Raw genomic sequence first — 16839 nt, 5'->3', positions numbered from 1 at the left:
GGGAGCAGGGAGCCGGCCCAGGGGGTGTCTGGGGGGAGCAGGGAGCCGGCCCAGAGGGTGTCCGGGGGGAGCAGGGAGCCGGCCCAGGGGGTGTCTGGGGGGAGCAGGGGAGCCGGCCCAGGGGGTTTCTGGGGGGAGCAGGGGAGCCGGCCCAGGGGGTGTCTGGGGGGAGCAGGGAGCTGGCCCAGGGGGTGTCTGGGGGGAGCAGGGAGCCGGCCCAGGAGGTTTCTGGGGGGAGCAGGGAGCTGGCCAGGAGGTGTCTGGGGGGGGGGGGGGGGGCAGGGAGCCGGCCCAGGGGGTGTCTGGGGGGAGCAGGGAGCTGGCCCAGGGGGTGTCTGGGGGGAGCAGGGAGCCGGCCCAGGAGGTTTCTGGGGGGAGCAGGGAGCTGGCCAGGAGGTGTCTGGAGGGAGCAGGGGAGCTGGCCCAGGGAGTGTCCGGGGGGAGCTGGCCCAGGGAGTGTCTGGGGGGAGCAGGGAGCTGGCCAGGAGGTGTCTGGAGAGGGGGGGGCAGGGAGCTGGCCCAGGGGGTGTCTGGAGGGAGCAGGGAGCTGGCCCAGGGAGTGTCCGGGGGGAGCAGGGAGCTGGCCCAGGGGGTGTCTGGAGGGAGCAGGGAGCTGGCCCAGGGAGTGTCCGGGGGGAGCAGGGAGCTGGCCCAGGGAGTGTCTGGGGGGAGCAGGGGAGCTGGCCCAGGGGGTGTCTGGGGGGAGCAGGGGAGCCGGCCCAGGGGGTTTCCGGTGGGAGCAGGGAGCCGGCCCAGGGGGTTTCCGGTGGGAGCAGGGAGCCGGCCCAGGGGGTGTCCGGGGGGAGCAGGGGAGCCGGCCCAGGGGGTGTCTGGGGGGAGCAGGGGAGCCGGCCCAGGGGGTGTCTGGGGGGAGCAGGGGAGCCGGCCCAGGGAGTGTCCGGGGGGAGCAGGGGAGCCGGCCCAGGGGGTGTCCGGGGGGAGCAGGGGAGCCGGCCCAGGGGGTGTCTGGGGGGAGCAGGGGAGCTGGCCCAGGGGGTGTCTGGGGGGAGCAGGGGAGCCGGCCCAGGAGGTCTCTGGGGGGAGCAGGGGAGCAGGCCCAGGGGGTCTCTGGGGGGAGCAGGGGAGCTGGCCCAGGGAGTGTCTGGGGGGAGCAGGGAGCTGGCCCAGGAGGTGTCTGGGGGGAGCAGGGAGCCGGCCCAGGAGGTTTCTGGGGGGAGCAGGGAGCTGGCCAGGAGGTGTCGGGGGGGGGGGCAGGGAGCTGGCCCAGGGGGTGTCTGGAGGGAGCAGGGGAGCTGGCCCAGGGAGTGTCTGGGGGGAGCAGGGGAGCTGGCCCAGGGAGTGTCCGGGGGGAGCAGGGGAGCTGGCCCAGGGAGTGTCCGGGGGGAGCAGGGAGCTGGCCCAGGGGGTGTCTGGAGGGAGCAGGGAGCTGGCCCAGGGAGTGTCCGGGGGGAGCAGGGGAGCTGGCCCAGGGGGTGTCTGGGGGGAGCAGGGGAGCCGGCCCAGGGGGTTTCCGGTGGGAGCAGGGAGCCGGCCCAGGGGGTTTCCGGTGGGAGCAGGGAGCCGGCCCAGGGGGTGTCCGGGGGGAGCAGGGGAGCCGGCCCAGGGGGTGTCTGGGGGGAGCAGGGGAGCCGGCCCAGGGGGTGTCTGGGGGGAGCAGGGGAGCCGGCCCAGGGAGTGTCTGGGGGGAGCAGGGAGCCGGCCCAGGGGGTGTCCGGGGGGAGCAGGGGAGCCGGCCCAGGGGGTGTCCGGGGGGAGCAGGGGAGCCGGCCCAGGGGGTGTCTGGGGGGAGCAGGGGAGCTGGCCCAGGGGGTGTCTGGGGGGAGCAGGGGAGCCGGCCCAGGGGGTGTCTGGGGGGAGCAGGGGAGCCGGCCCAGGGAGTGTCTGGGGGGAGCAGGGAGCCGGCCCAGGGGGTGTCCGGGGGGAGCAGGGGAGCCGGCCCAGGGGGTGTCCGGGGGGAGCAGGGGAGCCGGCCCAGGGGGTGTCTGGGGGGAGCAGGGGAGCTGGCCCAGGGGGTGTCTGGGGGGAGCAGGGGAGCCGGCCCAGGGGGTCTCTGGGGGGAGCAGGGGAGCAGGCCCAGGGGGTCTCTGGGGGGAGCAGGGGAGCTGGCCCAGGGAGTGTCTGGGGGGAGCAGGGAGCCGGCCCAGGAGGTTTCTGGGGGGAGCAGGGAGCTGGCCAGGAGGTGTCTGGGGGGGGGGCAGGGAGCTGGCCCAGGGGGTGTCTGGAGGGAGCAGGGGAGCTGGCCCAGGGAGTGTCTGGGGGGAGCAGGGGAGCTGGCCCAGGGAGTGTCCGGGGGGAGCAGGGGAGCTGGCCCAGGGAGTGTCTGGGGGGAGCAGGGAGCTGGCCAGGAGGTGTCTGGGGGGGGGGGGCAGGGAGCTGGCCCAGGGGGTGTCTGGAGGGAGCAGGGAGCTGGCCCAGGGAGTGTCTGGGGGGAGCAGGGAGCTGGCCCAGGGGGTGTCTGGGGGGAGCAGGGGAGCTGGCCCAGGGGGTGTCTGGGGGGAGCAGGGAGCTGGCCCAGGGGGTGTCTGGAGGGAGCAGGGAGCTGGCCCAGGGGGTGTGTGGGAAGAGCAGGGAGCCGGCCCAGGGAGTGTCCGGGGGGAGCAGGGAGCTGGCCCAGGGAGTGTCTGGGGGGAGCAGGGGAGCTGGCCCAGGGGGTGTCTGGGGGGAGCAGGGGAGCCGGCCCAGGGGGTTTCCGGTGGGAGCAGGGAGCCGGCCCAGGGGGTTTCCGGTGGGAGCAGGGAGCCGGCCCAGGGGGTGTCCGGGGGGAGCAGGGGAGCCGGCCCAGGGGGTGTCTGGGGGGAGCAGGGGAGCCGGCCCAGGGGGTGTCTGGGGGGAGCAGGGGAGCCGGCCCAGGGAGTGTCCGGGGGGAGCAGGGGAGCCGGCCCAGGGGGTGTCCGGGGGGAGCAGGGGAGCCGGCCCAGGGGGTGTCTGGGGGGAGCAGGGGAGCTGGCCCAGGGGGTGTCTGGGGGGAGCAGGGGAGCCGGCCCAGGGGGTCTCTGGGGGGAGCAGGGGAGCAGGCCCAGGGGGTCTCTGGGGGGAGCAGGGGAGCTGGCCCAGGGAGTGTCTGGGGGGAGCAGGGAGCTGGCCCAGGAGGTGTCTGGGGGGAGCAGGGAGCCGGCCCAGGAGGTTTCTGGGGGGAGCAGGGAGCTGGCCAGGAGGTGTCGGGGGGGGGGGGCAGGGAGCTGGCCCAGGGGGTGTCTGGAGGGAGCAGGGGAGCTGGCCCAGGGAGTGTCTGGGGGGAGCAGGGGAGCTGGCCCAGGGAGTGTCCGGGGGGAGCAGGGGAGCTGGCCCAGGGAGTGTCCGGGGGGAGCAGGGAGCTGGCCCAGGGGGTGTCTGGAGGGAGCAGGGAGCTGGCCCAGGGAGTGTCCGGGGGGAGCAGGGGAGCTGGCCCAGGGGGTGTCTGGGGGGAGCAGGGGAGCCGGCCCAGGGGGTTTCCGGTGGGAGCAGGGAGCCGGCCCAGGGGGTTTCCGGTGGGAGCAGGGAGCCGGCCCAGGGGGTGTCCGGGGGGAGCAGGGGAGCCGGCCCAGGGGGTGTCTGGGGGGAGCAGGGGAGCCGGCCCAGGGGGTGTCTGGGGGGAGCAGGGGAGCCGGCCCAGGGAGTGTCTGGGGGGAGCAGGGAGCCGGCCCAGGGGGTGTCCGGGGGGAGCAGGGGAGCCGGCCCAGGGGGTGTCCGGGGGGAGCAGGGGAGCCGGCCCAGGGGGTGTCTGGGGGGAGCAGGGGAGCTGGCCCAGGGGGTGTCTGGGGGGAGCAGGGGAGCCGGCCCAGGGGGTGTCTGGGGGGAGCAGGGGAGCCGGCCCAGGGAGTGTCTGGGGGGAGCAGGGAGCCGGCCCAGGGGGTGTCCGGGGGGAGCAGGGGAGCCGGCCCAGGGGGTGTCCGGGGGGAGCAGGGGAGCCGGCCCAGGGGGTGTCTGGGGGGAGCAGGGGAGCTGGCCCAGGGGGTGTCTGGGGGGAGCAGGGGAGCCGGCCCAGGGGGTCTCTGGGGGGAGCAGGGGAGCAGGCCCAGGGGGTCTCTGGGGGGAGCAGGGGAGCTGGCCCAGGGAGTGTCTGGGGGGAGCAGGGAGCCGGCCCAGGAGGTTTCTGGGGGGAGCAGGGAGCTGGCCAGGAGGTGTCTGGGGGGGGGGCAGGGAGCTGGCCCAGGGGGTGTCTGGAGGGAGCAGGGGAGCTGGCCCAGGGAGTGTCTGGGGGGAGCAGGGGAGCTGGCCCAGGGAGTGTCCGGGGGGAGCAGGGAGCTGGCCCAGGGAGTGTCTGGGGGGAGCAGGGAGCTGGCCAGGAGGTGTCTGGGGGGGGGGGCAGGGAGCTGGCCCAGGGGGTGTCTGGAGGGAGCAGGGAGCTGGCCCAGGGAGTGTCTGGGGGGAGCAGGGAGCTGGCCCAGGGGGTGTCTGGGGGGAGCAGGGGAGCTGGCCCAGGGGGTGTCTGGGGGGAGCAGGGAGCTGGCCCAGGGGGTGTCTGGAGGGAGCAGGGAGCTGGCCCAGGGGGTGTGTGGGAAGAGCAGGGAGCCGGCCCAGGGAGTGTCCGGGGGGAGCAGGGAGCTGGCCCAGGGAGTGTCTGGGGGGAGCAGGGGAGCTGGCCCAGGGGGTGTCTGGGGGGAGCAGGGGAGCCGGCCCAGGGGGTTTCCGGTGGGAGCAGGGAGCTGGCCCAGGGGGTTTCCGGTGGGAGCAGGGAGCTGGCCCAGGGGGTTTCTGGTGGGAGCAGGGAGCTGGCCCAGGGGGTGTCTGGGAGGGAGCAGGGGAGCTGGCCTAGGGGATGTACGGGGGGAGACCCGCCCCGCCCCCCACTTCCCCTGGGCTGACACACTCAGGTCGCTGGGACCAGATCCCCCTCCCCCTATACCTGGCCCCCCCCCCCCCGTTGTGCCGGGTGCGTGCGGAATGAATTTTGTGCAATGTGCACCACTCGCAGACGCACACGGCTGGGGGGGGGGGCGCTAGCCGAGCAGACACGAATGGGGAAGCCAAACAACACCCCTGGGCTGTGTCTAGACTGGCAAGTTTTTCCACAAAATCATCTGTCTACACTGGCCACTTGAATTTGCGCAAGAGCACGGACTTCCTACAGTCTGAAATCAGGGCTTCTTACGGAAATACTACGCTGCTCCCGTTCGGGGAAAAGTCCCTTTGCGCAAGAGGGCCGGTGTAGACAGCTCAGATTTGTTTTGCGCAAAAAAGCCCCGATGGTGAAAATGGCGATCGGGGCTTTTTTGCACAAAAGTGCGTCTAGATTGGCCATGGACGCTTTTCCCCAAAAAGTGCTTTTGCGGGAAAGTGTCCGTGCCAATCTAGACGCTCTTTTCCGAAAATGCTTTTAACGGAAAACTTTTCCGTTAAAAGCATTTGCAGAAAATCCTGCCAGTCGAGACGCAGCCCTTGAGGAAGAGAGAGCGAAAGAGAAGGAAGGAGAGAGAAGCACCCAGCTTAACAATGGACGTGATTTATTATATACACAGGGAGCCAAACACACAAACCAGTGACAATATTAAATCCATATTGGAACTGGTTACAAATGTTAGGGCAGCCAACCATAGAACAGTTACACAGGGCAGGGTCAGGAGGGTAGGGTTAGAGATAAGCAGAGACCTCACCACCTTGCACTGATCGGGGTACCCAGATGACGATGGGAGCCGGGGTCATAGGCGTGCGCAGCACATTTCACTAGGGTGCGCACCCAAAGAATTTTAAAAATTTACTCTTTGACCCCCATTAGCCACACTCCAGTCCCTGACCTCCATTAGCCACACCCCCTGACTCCCATTGGCCACGCCTCTAGAGGCAACACTCTCGGGGCAAGATGGACACACGACCAGAAGTAAAAGGTGTCATGTGACCCCCCCAAGGACTTTTCCCACCATCCTCCTACCAACAGGGACTAGTTTGGCCCCCACCAACCCCCCCTCATGCAATTATCCTGCATTTGCATTAACCCAACGCGTGTGACATGAACTCGGGGGCGGAGAGGCTGGGGGAAGTGTCCTCTAAGAGTTTCCTCCCATGAGCAGAATGAATTTTGTGTTGTGCACCAGCACTGAGTTCATGGGGCTTGTCTGGATGTGCCACTGTGGCACCCACGTTATTAATAAATATCTTATAAACCTCAGCCCTGTCCCTCTGCTGCCATGTCTCCTCCCCTTGCTCCATCAGCTCCCCTGGTGCCTGCTGCCCCCCAGCCCCTCACCCTCCTCTACTGTCCTGACTCCTGCCCTTCTCACTGCCCTCAGCCCTCCTGCAACCGCCCCCCCCCCACCAGCCCTTCTCTCTCCCCTGTGCCCACTGCTCCAGTAGCCCCACTCTGATCATGTGAGCTCCCCCTCCTCATCCCCTCTCCTACCACCTCCCTCTACACACCTGCCTGCCTCTCTCCTCTGGTGCTGGTCCCTCCCCTGCAGGTGTCTGCCCTTCTGCTTCACCCCCAGAATCTCCTGGCATCTGCACCCTCCCTTAGCCCTGCAGCCTCCTGGTGCCCCCCCTTCCCCCTCTTTTTCCCTGATGCCCACCCCCTCACCACCCTCTGCCCCATTCCCCTCCTGCCCCTCTGTGCCCTCACACATGCCTTGCTCCATCACCACCTTTCTCATGCCCACCTCTTCTGTCAAGCCTTATTCCAGCACCTCCCCCTCCTCCCTCTAGTCCCCAATGCCCTTCCCCTCCCCTCTCCTCTCCTCTCCCAGCATCACCCTGTCCCCCTCCCACTGACACCTCCCCTCCTGCCCTTTTCCTCATTGTCTGCACTTGCCCCCCTCCCGGCATTTGTCTCTCCTCCACCCCGTCCCTTGGTGCCTTCCCCCGTCTTCTCCTGACCTGCTCCCCTCCCCTCAGCATAAGCCCCTTCCTCTTCCACCCCTTCCCCCTGTTTTCCCCCTTCCCCTCCCCTCCCTTCTGCCTTCCAGTTTGCAGGGCTGGAGTCTGCTGCGATCAGGCCCCAGAAGTCCCCACAGCCCTGGCTCCAGACCACGTGCCGGACCTGGAGCTGGGCCGCTCGGTGTTCGCAGCCCCGGTCCAGCTGCCGTCTCACCTCTAGCCAGGCTCTGCTCCCCCACACCCCGCTTAGCACGTCTCTTCCCCCAGCCCAGTACCTCTCCCAGCCGTGGTCAGCTTGTCGGTCTCCTCACCGGGGTTCCTCGGCCCAGTGGGGCAGCACCCCTACCAGCTCTGGTGCAGGAGTGCGGAGCCCGGTGGCTCTGTCCTGCAGGGCCAGTCCACCCCTGCATTAGGGTGTGCCTAGGCACACCTGGCACACCCCGTGCACACACCTATGCGGGGGGTCCAGAGGGCAGGAGACAAGCAGAGCAGAGCCCCCAGCACGATCAGACAGGAGCTGAAGACGTCTCAATGGAACTGGTGCAGTTTAAATCCAGGGATCAGAACAGTTTTTCTTGGGCCAGAGTAGGAGTTTTTATAGGGCTAGGACAATAGTTGAAAGAGAAAGAGGAGAGACAACAGAGACTGATCACCCCTGGTTATGGGGGATGTTCCTTGGACGCGCTCACAATGCAACTAGGCAGTGTCAGTATTTTCGACGGCAATTGGATCGTTACTAGAATTGGTCTGATAAGGACTCATTTGGGGGTGAGCAGGCCTGGGTTCATTAGCATCTGGAGCAGCTGGTCTCCCTTCTGTATGCTAATGAGTTCTATCCTCCATGCAGATGAGGCTGGGGTGTTTGCTTAATTAGTTGAGGTGTGTCTTCCCCGGCCTTTTCATGGCTTTGTCTGATTCTAGCTGAGGTCTAAGGGAAGGGGGATGGTTTTCCATGAGTGTCACTCCCTGACTCCTAGGACCTGCGGCAAGTGGGGCCCGAAAGGGGGGTTAAGGCAGGTGAGGGAAACGGCCTCCACTGCCCGGCCACCCTGGGGGGACGGGGCCGCGCGGCTCCCCGGTGGCCAGGGAAGGGTGGGCCCGTGTGGGAGAAGCTCAGGGTTGTACCACACAGCAGCCCTGACCCTCGGCTGCGGTTGGGAAGGGGGAGGAGGTGGAAGGGGCGTGGTCTCAGGGAAGGGGAGTGGCTTCAGGTGGAAGGGGCGGAGCTTTTGCTGCCTTCCCCAGCTGGGCCGTCACGCGCCACCCAGGCCTGGGACCGCTCAAACCAAGGAAGTGCCCCCGAGGGACCCAGCAGCCTGGAGTGACTCAGAGCAGCTCTGCGCTGGGGGAGAACGTCGACGCCGGACACGCGACTCCAGCCACGAGAATTCCCTTCCCGCTGACGAGGCGCCCTCAGTGTGCGATTGAGTTGGTGCTTGCTAGACCTGCTCAATCGCACGCCGGAAAATCAAACTCCGGAGCCTTGATTTTCCTGGGAGTGCAGATGAGGGCGGAGCTGCCAGCCAGTCTGGGCAGGGCTGGGCCAGCAGGAGCCATTTGGCGTATTCCCAGCCTCGATGGAGCAGAGACGTATCTCCTCATCCCTCCCTGCGGCGCAAATCGCTCTCCTCTCCCTGCTGAGCTCCTCTCTCCTCACTGGCTATGCCAGGATCCCCTTGGCCTGGGCTGGGGCCGGGCAGATGGTCAGGGGAGCTGCATTTGTACCCTCAGCGTTGAGACCAGGACAGAAGAAAGGGCGCAGCGTCCCGGAGAAGGTGCCGGTGAAGGTGAAGAGACGGGACCCGTCAGTCACATTGTAAAACGAGACCTCGCCCGCCTCGTAGTCCAGGAAAACCCCCACCCGGCTGGGCCTGGCGCTCACGGAGAGGAGGGTCAGGGGAGAGGTGCGGGCCTTGTATTCCCCATCCCTCAGCCGCATGACCCAGTATCCGTTCTTAGGTGAGTATGTGAGCTCCCCCTTCCTGCGCGCAGATTCCCTGCAAACCCCCAGAGTCCACCTCGGCTTGTCCCCCACCTCCACCTCCCAGTAACGCCTCCCGCCCGCGAACCCCTCGGCGCCCAGCACATTGACACAATAATCAAATCTCTCCGGGATGTAGGGCAGATCCTGCCACGTGTCTCCGAGTCTCACACTTTTCCGATCCTCAGACAGGACGAGTTCAGGATGAGCCGTGTCTGGATCCAGCGTCACGTCCACTGGGGAGAGAGTCACAGAGTCAGGGCCGGGGGCAGGGGCGGGTCCCTGGGGTCAGCGGGAAATTAACCTGCCATCTGTTAATCCCTGTGTGGGGGAGGGCAGGGAATTGTCTGAGGGGTGTCAGGGCCCCTCTGCCTGGGAGGGACAATGGGGGGAAGGGCAGGAGTGGGGGAGGGTCTGGGACAGGGACAGCCAAGGGCAGTGGGCTCCCCTCCCTGCTACCAACAGGCTAGATAACTCCCTGCAGGCTGGTCTGGCCCTGCCCCCGCGCAGGTGGCTGCATTAGGAGACCTCTCCCGATCCCCTCCAGCCCTGGGGGGCTCCCCAAGGCACCCGGCAGAGCGAACACACAGACCCTGCCGGGGTCACACGGGGCTGCCTGGCCCAGGCTCTGCTGGGCGTTACTGGGCTGGGCGGGTCTCACACCAGCAGGCAGAATCGAACCCGGGACCTCTGGAGCTTAGGGCAGGAGCTTTGACTGAACGAGCAACCAGCCAGCTCTGGCCGTAGAACCGACCCCCCCGTCCGGGGTCTCCCAGCCCCCACTGGCGTTTGTGTAACTGCCCGGAGTGGCTACAATCCCAGGGGCTGGACAGTACCTGCGCAGAGCTGGGCGCATCTCCACCCTGCAACCAAACAGAGAGAGGGGTGAGTCACCCAGTGGGAGACAGAGTCACACAGGGGCTGTGCGGGGCAGGGGGCAGAGGGAGGGAACTTACTGAGTTCTGCCTGGAGTTTGCCTGGAAACAAACAGAGAAAGGAGTCCCGTTATCCTGCAGAAAGGAAGCGAATCCCGAAGACCCTCCCGCAGGGACGTCCCAACCCTGAGATCAGTGTTTCTTAAACTGTCTCCTGCCTTAAAGGCGCAGGCAACCTCTTTTTTTTACTCAATAGCTTGTTGCCCCTCCTTTTTTTTGCTCAACAAAAATTCTTTGGTGTTCCTCGGTCTTAAGCTTTTTAAGAAACGCTGCCTTAGACTGAGCCTGGACGGGGCTGCGTGATCAGGCAACACAGGACTGGGCAGGGGACAAAAATCAGGACACGTCCAGCCACCGGGCCAGGGCTAAGGGGAACCTTTGGCATCTGGACAGTGTTAACCCCGTGAAGCCAGGAGAAAGGAGCCCAAAGTACAAGGGGTGAGGTGCAGGATGGGAATTCGCAGGCTAAAACGGAAGCTGAAGGGGGAATCGCCAGGGTTCAAAATCAACCCCAGGGCATGAAAACCAGGAGATTCAGCTGAGAAAACCCTCGGGGGGGGGCGATTTTCCCAGCTGCCTTGGGGGTCCCACAGCCAGTGCCCGGTAATTTCAGCAAGACTTGCGGATTCAGACCCCTGGGGCGGTTTGAAATGGGGATGTCAGCGAGTACTGGACAACTCGCTCCCCCACCTCGCTGCCGCTGTGTCAGACGCAGCAAGCAGGAGTAGAGGAGCCAGCGCTGCGGGGAGCCAGTTTCAAAGATGCCTCTGCACCCAGCTCCTACTGCATTTAAGTGCAGAACTCCAGTGGGGGTAGATCCTCGCCCCAGCGTGAGCCGGGATTAATTGTGAGAGCTGAAAGGTGAAAGCACTGGAGATGACTCGGTTCAGACTTAACCTATTCAGCCCTATTCCCCCTCAGCCCGGCTCTCCTGCCTGCAGCTCCTCCGGACACTGAATCAAAACCCCTCTTCGTACTCTCTCTACTTTGGGATTTGTTTTTAAATCCCTCTCACCAACCCCCTCCACCATCCCTCTCCTCACGTCACCTTTCGTTCGGTGCTGCCTCCAGAAGCAGTAGCTGGCCAGGGCGATGAGACCAGCCAGGAGAGCCAGGATCACAGCGAGACCCGCCTTCCAGGGGTTGGCCCTCGGGAAACGCAGCTCTGCAAGAGAAAGTGCCATTGACGTGGGAGCAAACAGGCGCCGCACTGCAGAGTTTTTCTGGAAAAACGTCACTTCCATCCACACTGCAATTGCGTTCTCTCAAGAAAAATCGAAGGAACAGAGGAGTTTTTCTGAGATTGGGAAACCTCTTTCTACGAGGAAGAAGCCTTTTTGCAGAAGAGCCCTTTCGGGAAAAGGCGTGTGTGGCCGGGGAAGAGGGAGTTCTTTCGGAAGAAGAGGGAAGAGGAAAAAGCACAGGGGCCTGCTGGCCACTCCGCCCATAGCAATCACAGCTGACATGCGAGAGAGCGTCCAGTCAGTGTGGACACTCTGTCGAAAAAGCCCTTTTGCAGGGTCATAGGCTCCTTCCCCTCTCTGGCATGATAAATGCAGAAGTGGGGCCCCGCCAAAGTCCCCCAAAACCTAAGCTCAGCCCCAGGAGTGCACAAAGTCACAGGAATAACCACAACGCGTTAGTGTCACCTGACTGGTTAGCGGTGTTTGTGTCTCATTAACAGGGCTTGACAAACGGTGGTGAATGCCGCTCACCAGCCCCGCACTGGGCATGCAGAAGAGCTGCATTATGCATGCGCGCGCTGGTGGTAAACGGGGCGAGCGGCTGAAATCTACGTGCCACGGGCGAGTAGATTCTATGTTTTGTCGAGCCCTGCTCATTAACCCCCAGCTCAAATGTCAGATTTGGGCCACTAACCCCACCCCAGATTCCAGCGAGTCACAATCTAAGCACCAGTCGGGGTTTTGAGAGTTTCGGAAACAATGTAACTGACCTGGCACCTGCACTTCCAATAAAGCTTCCTCGTAAGAGACTTTAGACTGGAACAAACACGTGTACTGCCCCTCGTCGGAGGGCCGGATATCGCGTATTCTCAGGGAAACTTTCCCGTCGGCGATGTTGTGTTTCAAGAGCTCCGTTCTCCCTCGGTACTCCGGCATCTGCTCTCCGAACTGCTCCTGCCCGTCGCGGTACACATGCACAGCTGCAGAGAACTGGGATCGGAACCACCTCACCTCCATGCTCTCGGCGCTCATCCGGGGGGAGAGGTGGCAGGACAGGACGGCCTCCCCACCCAGGGCGGTGGCGATGGGGCACTCAGGTCCCGTCACTGTGAACTGTGCTGGGAAACGGACAAGGAGAAAACTTTCAGAGGCTAGTCTGTGTCGGCACAAACAGCGGGGAGTCCTGCGGCACCTTGAAGCCCCTGATCAGTTCACATCCAGCTTTTATACCCAAACGCTTTTGTTTTCTTGGGCTTCTGGGATCTGGTCTAATGCAGTTCATGCAATTCTCCCTGGGCTGGTACTTCCCTGGAGCTGTGACTTGCCCCACCCCTCAGGGATTGTGAATGGCACATTGGAAAAAATAAAACACGGCAGATTGGAAAAAAGAATCCCAACTCGACATGCGATGGGATGGAGAGTAATTTGGCTACTCAAAAGAGATCTTGGGGTATGTCTACACTACAGCGCTCATTCAAACTTAGTTAATTCGAACTAAGCTAATTTGAATTAGTGCATCTACACCTAAATTAGCGTTTTGCTAATTCGAACTAGCATGTCCACATTGAGTGGACCCTGAAGCGGGCTTAAGGATGGCCGGAAGCAGTGCCGGCAGGGCAGCAGGGTAGGACTTAGAGTGTGGAGCTGCTGTCTCAGGCTAGCCGAGGGCTGTGCTTAAAGGGACCCGACCCCCACCCCGGTCAGACAGTTCTCAGGGGTTCCCCGCTAGCAACACAGTCCTGGCTTGGAGTGCCCTGAGTGCCCACACTGGGCACATCACACCACTCGGCCATCAGCCCGGCTGCACTTGCCGCAGGCTGCCATCCAGGGAGGAGGGTCAATTGGGGGCCTGTCAGGATCCAGGAGGCCCTGCAGGAGAGTTTCCACCCTGGGCTGGATGGACCTTTGTTCTGACCCAGTACGGCCGTTCTTCTGTTCTTCTGTTCTAAGCTCAGGGCTGGGGGTCTCACTGGACCAACTTGATTTTCATGCAAACCTGCTCCTGGGTTCGCATGTGGCCTTTGGTGGCCAGGCTGGCAGCTATCCTGCCCTAGACGGCCACTTTCCTGTGCCTAGTAACCGTCCCCCATGGCACAGTTGCTATCCCAACCCAAAAAGGTGCCTATAAACGTGCATAGGGACCACTGATGGAGGAGGCACAGAATTAACAGAACAGTCGTCACATGTCAGCAAACGCCTGGATCTGGGGAGGGGGCAGATGGGCCTGGCCTAGGACAGTCTGTGTCTGGAACAGTGTTTAGGGGAGAACTATCAGCTGTAGCCAACGTGTGTCAGGCGCTAAGGGGTGGGAGCGTGTTCGGTTTAGTTCCTGAAGGGCCCTTCCTGGGTCACTTTGTTCCCACTTGAAACATCTGCCTCCTGCTTTCCGGGGTGACACTTTTCTTGTTTTCAGCCCGGGCGCGTCGTTGCTAACGGGGGAGGGGATCTGTGCAGCCCTCCCTTCGCACTGAGCTAAACTCATTTCATGTTGCGCCTGGTTCTCTGCTGCTCCGCCCGCCATCAGCCAGAAGAGAAAGGAAACCGGGGAACCCGGCCTGCCGGGGCACTCGCATAGCCACCCCCAGGCGAATGCGAACCAGGGGCCTCTGGAGGTTCGTGCAGGAGACGCTCCCGTGTGAGTGAAAAGCCAGCGAGCGCCCAGCTAAGGCTGTAGGGCAGATGTATTATCGTCACTGTTAGGGGTCTCAGTGGCACTAGCTAGGGCCGTGCCCCACACCCGGCAGTGTGTGGGTTACAGAAGCACCACAGGGGACACCCCAGGGGCCCTGTGTCGGTAGCAGACGTGGTTACTGGGCCCCCAGCTGTGCCGGGTCGTTCCTCTGTGTCCTTGGCAGGGTTCAGCAGACAAGGATGGCCACCCGGTGAGGGGGAGGCTGGAGCACCTACCTGGGGCCAGCTTGGGCGCCTGCAGCAGGAGGCAGAGCGTGAGGTATCCGGGCAGCGCAGAGCCAGGGGGGGACGCGGGATCCTTCCCCGTCATCGTCGCTGGGCCTGGGGGAACAGGAGCAACAACAAACCAGCGGGCGAGTGAGGGGGAGGCAGCGACAGCCCCTCGGCCGCTTGAATCTCCCGGCCCGGCCCATGGCTCAGTGATACGGCCACTAGCGCACTGCCCGGTACCCACAGACCCAGAGCAGAGGGGCCCCGGTTCCCTGCTCTGGCAAAGAGACGGCCGGCGCAGCAGGGGTGCAGGTGGGACACTCCCAGATGGGCTTCCGGCAGCTCCCAAGGCTCCTGCAGGCCGGCCGTGTCGGCAGCCCCGCGCGCCGCACCAGAACCGCAGAGTCACTGAGCACTGGATGGGAAGGGACCTCGAGGGGCATCGAGTCCAGTCCCCGGCCCCCATGGCAGGACCAAGCACCGTCTAGACAATTCCTGCCAGGTGTGTGTCCAACCTGCTCTGAAATATCTCCAGAGATGGGGATCCCACAACCTCCCTGGGCAATTTATTCCAGTGTTTCACCACCCGGACAGGCAGGAAGTTTTTCCTAATGTCCAACCTCACCCTCCCTGGCTGCAGTTTAAGCCCATTGCTGCTTGTCCTGCCCTCAGAGGCCAAGGAGAACACGGATTGATCGTTCCTAAGTGCAGCACTTTGCATTTGTCCATATTCAACTTCAGCCTGTTTATCTCAGACCATTTCTCCAATTTGTCCAGATCAGTTTGAATTCTGACCCGTCCTCCAGAGCAGTCACAACCCCTCCCAGCTTGGGATCAGCTGCAAACTTAATGGCTGTGTCCACACTGGGCCACTTATTCCGGAAAAGCAGCCGCTTTTCCGGAATAAGCTGTGAGCTGTCTACACTGGCCCCTTGAATTTCCGGAAAAGCAGTGACGATTTACTGTAAGAAATCAGCTGCTTTTCTGGAAAAACTATGCTGCTCCCGCTCAGGCAAAAGTCCTTTTTCCAGAAAACTGTTCCGGAAAAGGGCCAGTGTAGAGAGCACAGTAGTCTTTTCCGCAAAAAAGCTCCGATCGCGAAAATGACGATTGGGGCTTTTTTCTGGAAAAGCGTGTCTACATTGGCCATGGATGCTTTTCCGGAAAAAGGGCTTTTCCGGAAAAGCAGCCTACCAATGTAGACGTGCTTTTCCAAACATACTTATAATGGAAAACTGTTCTGTTTTAAGCATTTCCGGAAATTCATGCCAGTGTAGATGTAGCCAATAAGTGTACTTTCTATGCCAATAGCTAAATCACTGATGAAGATATTGGACAGAACCGGTCCCAGAACAGACCCTGCGGAGCCCCACTTGTCCTCCCGTCCAGCAGGACTGTGACCCCTTCATAAGCAGCAGGCAGCCAGGCACATCACAGGGGCGGCCGGAGACGCGCGGTACCAGCCGAGCTCGCTCCAGGGGAACTTCTGGGGAGGGTCCACGTCCCAGCCCCCCGTTGGCCCTCGCTCACAGGGCCGCTTGGATGCCGAGCAGGGCAGGAAGAGGAGACCCCCTGCCCCCGCCAAATCTCCTGCCCTGAGTTCACCATGTTCCCAGCCTCCCCAGCCTTGACCCCTGTCCTCCTGCACTTCCACCCCCCAGTCCCTGGACCCCAACCCAGGGGGCTGCGGTGTGTCGGTGCCTGTCTGACATTTCAGTGACTCTCGCCCCTTACTCCCCAGTGGTGGGTCGTGGGGTGCAGCACGAGGAAAGGGCCACGCCCAGGGGCCTGGCTGAGAACCAGGCGCAGACCAGACCGTGCGCACCCCTGGCAGGAAGTCTCCCCTCACCCTGCTCTGAGCCGGACTGAACCGACCCCCCGGCCGTGTCCTGCTGCGCGGGGCTCGCTCCGGCCCCCAAGGGCTCTTGTGACCCTTTTCCAGAGACTCGGGCACGGCGGGGGCAGGCCAGAGCCCGTCAGGGGCTGTGTCACCGCCCGGCACTTTTGGGGAAGGGCCCCGCCCCTCCCCCACAAGGGCTGCAGGCCGTACTGAGTTCCCACATCCGCCAGTGACTAGCAGCAAGAAAAGGGGAACCCGGCTGGGGGGGCCGTTTCCAATGGTGGGAGGGGGGAAAAGTGACACTGGGGGCGGGAACCTTTTTCGGGTCGGGGGCCGCTGGCCCGCAGAATAATCGGGGGGGGGGGGGGCTGCACCCAAGTGAGAAACAAACACAAAAAACCCAACCCCCCCAACCCCTCCCGACGTGGCCCCTGAGTGAGAAGCAGAAAGACCCTCCCCACATCCCTGCACACCAGAGCCTGAGGGGGGAGACCCAGGCGCGTTGATTTTGTTCCCCTTGGGAGACAGCGGGGGGCTGGCACAGCAAGGCAGGCGCCCCCATGCTGGGGAGGAGCCCGGAGTCTTGGGGTCGGAGGGTTCCCCACCCCCATCCCTGCACCCCCCTCCGCAGCAGCAGGACCCAGCCCTGGAGCAAAGTGTGGGGCTCACAGGGACCCTACCTGCTGGGCCGGGTCTGCGCCACTCCGGGCTCCCCGGCGGGTCCCGAGCTCAGGCCCCCAGCACCCCGCCCCTAGGCAGAGCCCCCAGGCAGGGCGCCCCTCTCCCGGGCCGCAGCGTCCGTCCGCGCACGGCAGGGTCCTGGGCGCGTTTTCCAGCCCACCAGGACCCACCTGGCAGCTGCCGCGTCCCCGCCCCGGGGCTAGTGCGGGATCTGAACTTTGGGCCCCTGTTGCGCTTTCGGTTTCGCTGCTGCGCGGGGCGGGCGGCCGGCGCATGGCGCTTCCGTGAGCTGGAAAACGCGCCCAGGACCCTGCCGTGCGCGGACGGACGCTGCGGCCCGGGAGAGGGGCGCCCTGCCTGGGGGCTCTGCCTAGGGGCGGGGTGCTGGGGGCCTGAGCTCGGGACCCGCCGGGGAGCCCGGAGCGGCGCAGACCCGGCCCCACAGGTAGGGTCCCTGCGAGCCCCGCGCTTTGCTCCAGGGCTGGGTCCTGCTGCTGCGGAGGGGGGTGCAGGGATGGGGGTGGGGAACCCTCCGGCTGGCCTGGATCTGGACCCCAAGACTCAGGGCTC

The 16839-nt window shown here is 64.3% G+C and overlaps 2 protein-coding genes across 3 annotated transcripts in view; one reads left to right on the top strand and one right to left on the bottom strand.

The window, feature by feature from the left end:
• Nucleotides 1-16839, top strand: part of LOC102449337 (butyrophilin subfamily 1 member A1-like) — a 109035-nt gene that overhangs the window by 30654 nt on the left and 61542 nt on the right. The gene's annotated exons all lie outside the window — the stretch shown is intronic.
• LOC102458876 (butyrophilin subfamily 1 member A1-like) lies at nucleotides 6804-16546 on the bottom strand. Of its 2 annotated transcripts, none has more exons than XM_089771401.1 (7): nucleotides 16440-16546; nucleotides 13755-13859; nucleotides 11618-11965; nucleotides 10712-10828; nucleotides 9685-9705; nucleotides 9565-9591; nucleotides 6804-8964 (listed from the first exon to the last, which is right to left on the bottom strand). In XM_089771401.1, the coding sequence occupies exons 2-7, from the start codon at nucleotides 13846-13848 to the stop codon at nucleotides 8408-8410; spliced, it is 1164 nt and encodes a 387-aa protein (XP_089627527.1). In that variant the 5' UTR covers nucleotides 13849-13859; nucleotides 16440-16546; the 3' UTR covers nucleotides 6804-8407. The 2 variants fall into 2 exon arrangements, with proteins under 2 accessions (XP_089627527.1, XP_089627526.1); XM_089771400.1 differs by lacking the exon at nucleotides 16440-16546 and adding an exon at nucleotides 16269-16431.

The sequence above is a fragment of the Pelodiscus sinensis genome, chromosome 19 (genome assembly GCF_052426305.1).
Source record: "Pelodiscus sinensis isolate ZL-2025 chromosome 19, ASM5242630v1, whole genome shotgun sequence".
Lineage (NCBI taxonomy): Eukaryota > Metazoa > Chordata > Testudines > Trionychidae > Pelodiscus > Pelodiscus sinensis.
This window is presented reverse-complemented; position numbering and strand designations above follow the sequence as displayed.

Excerpts from the sequence above, each read along its gene's own strand:
- LOC102458876 (XM_089771401.1), bottom strand. The coding sequence starts at position 13,848 with ATGACGGGGAAGGATCCCGCGTCCCCCCCTGGCTCTGCGCTGCCCGGA. Across the intron at positions 11,966-13,754 it reads GGCGCCCAAGCTGGCCCCAG|CACAGTTCACAGTGACGGGA; the intron begins GTAGGTGCTCCA and ends TCCGTTTCCCAG. Across the intron at positions 8,965-9,564 it reads ATGCGCCCAGCTCTGCGCAG|TGGACGTGACGCTGGATCCA; the intron begins GTACTGTCCAGC and ends CTCTCTCCCCAG.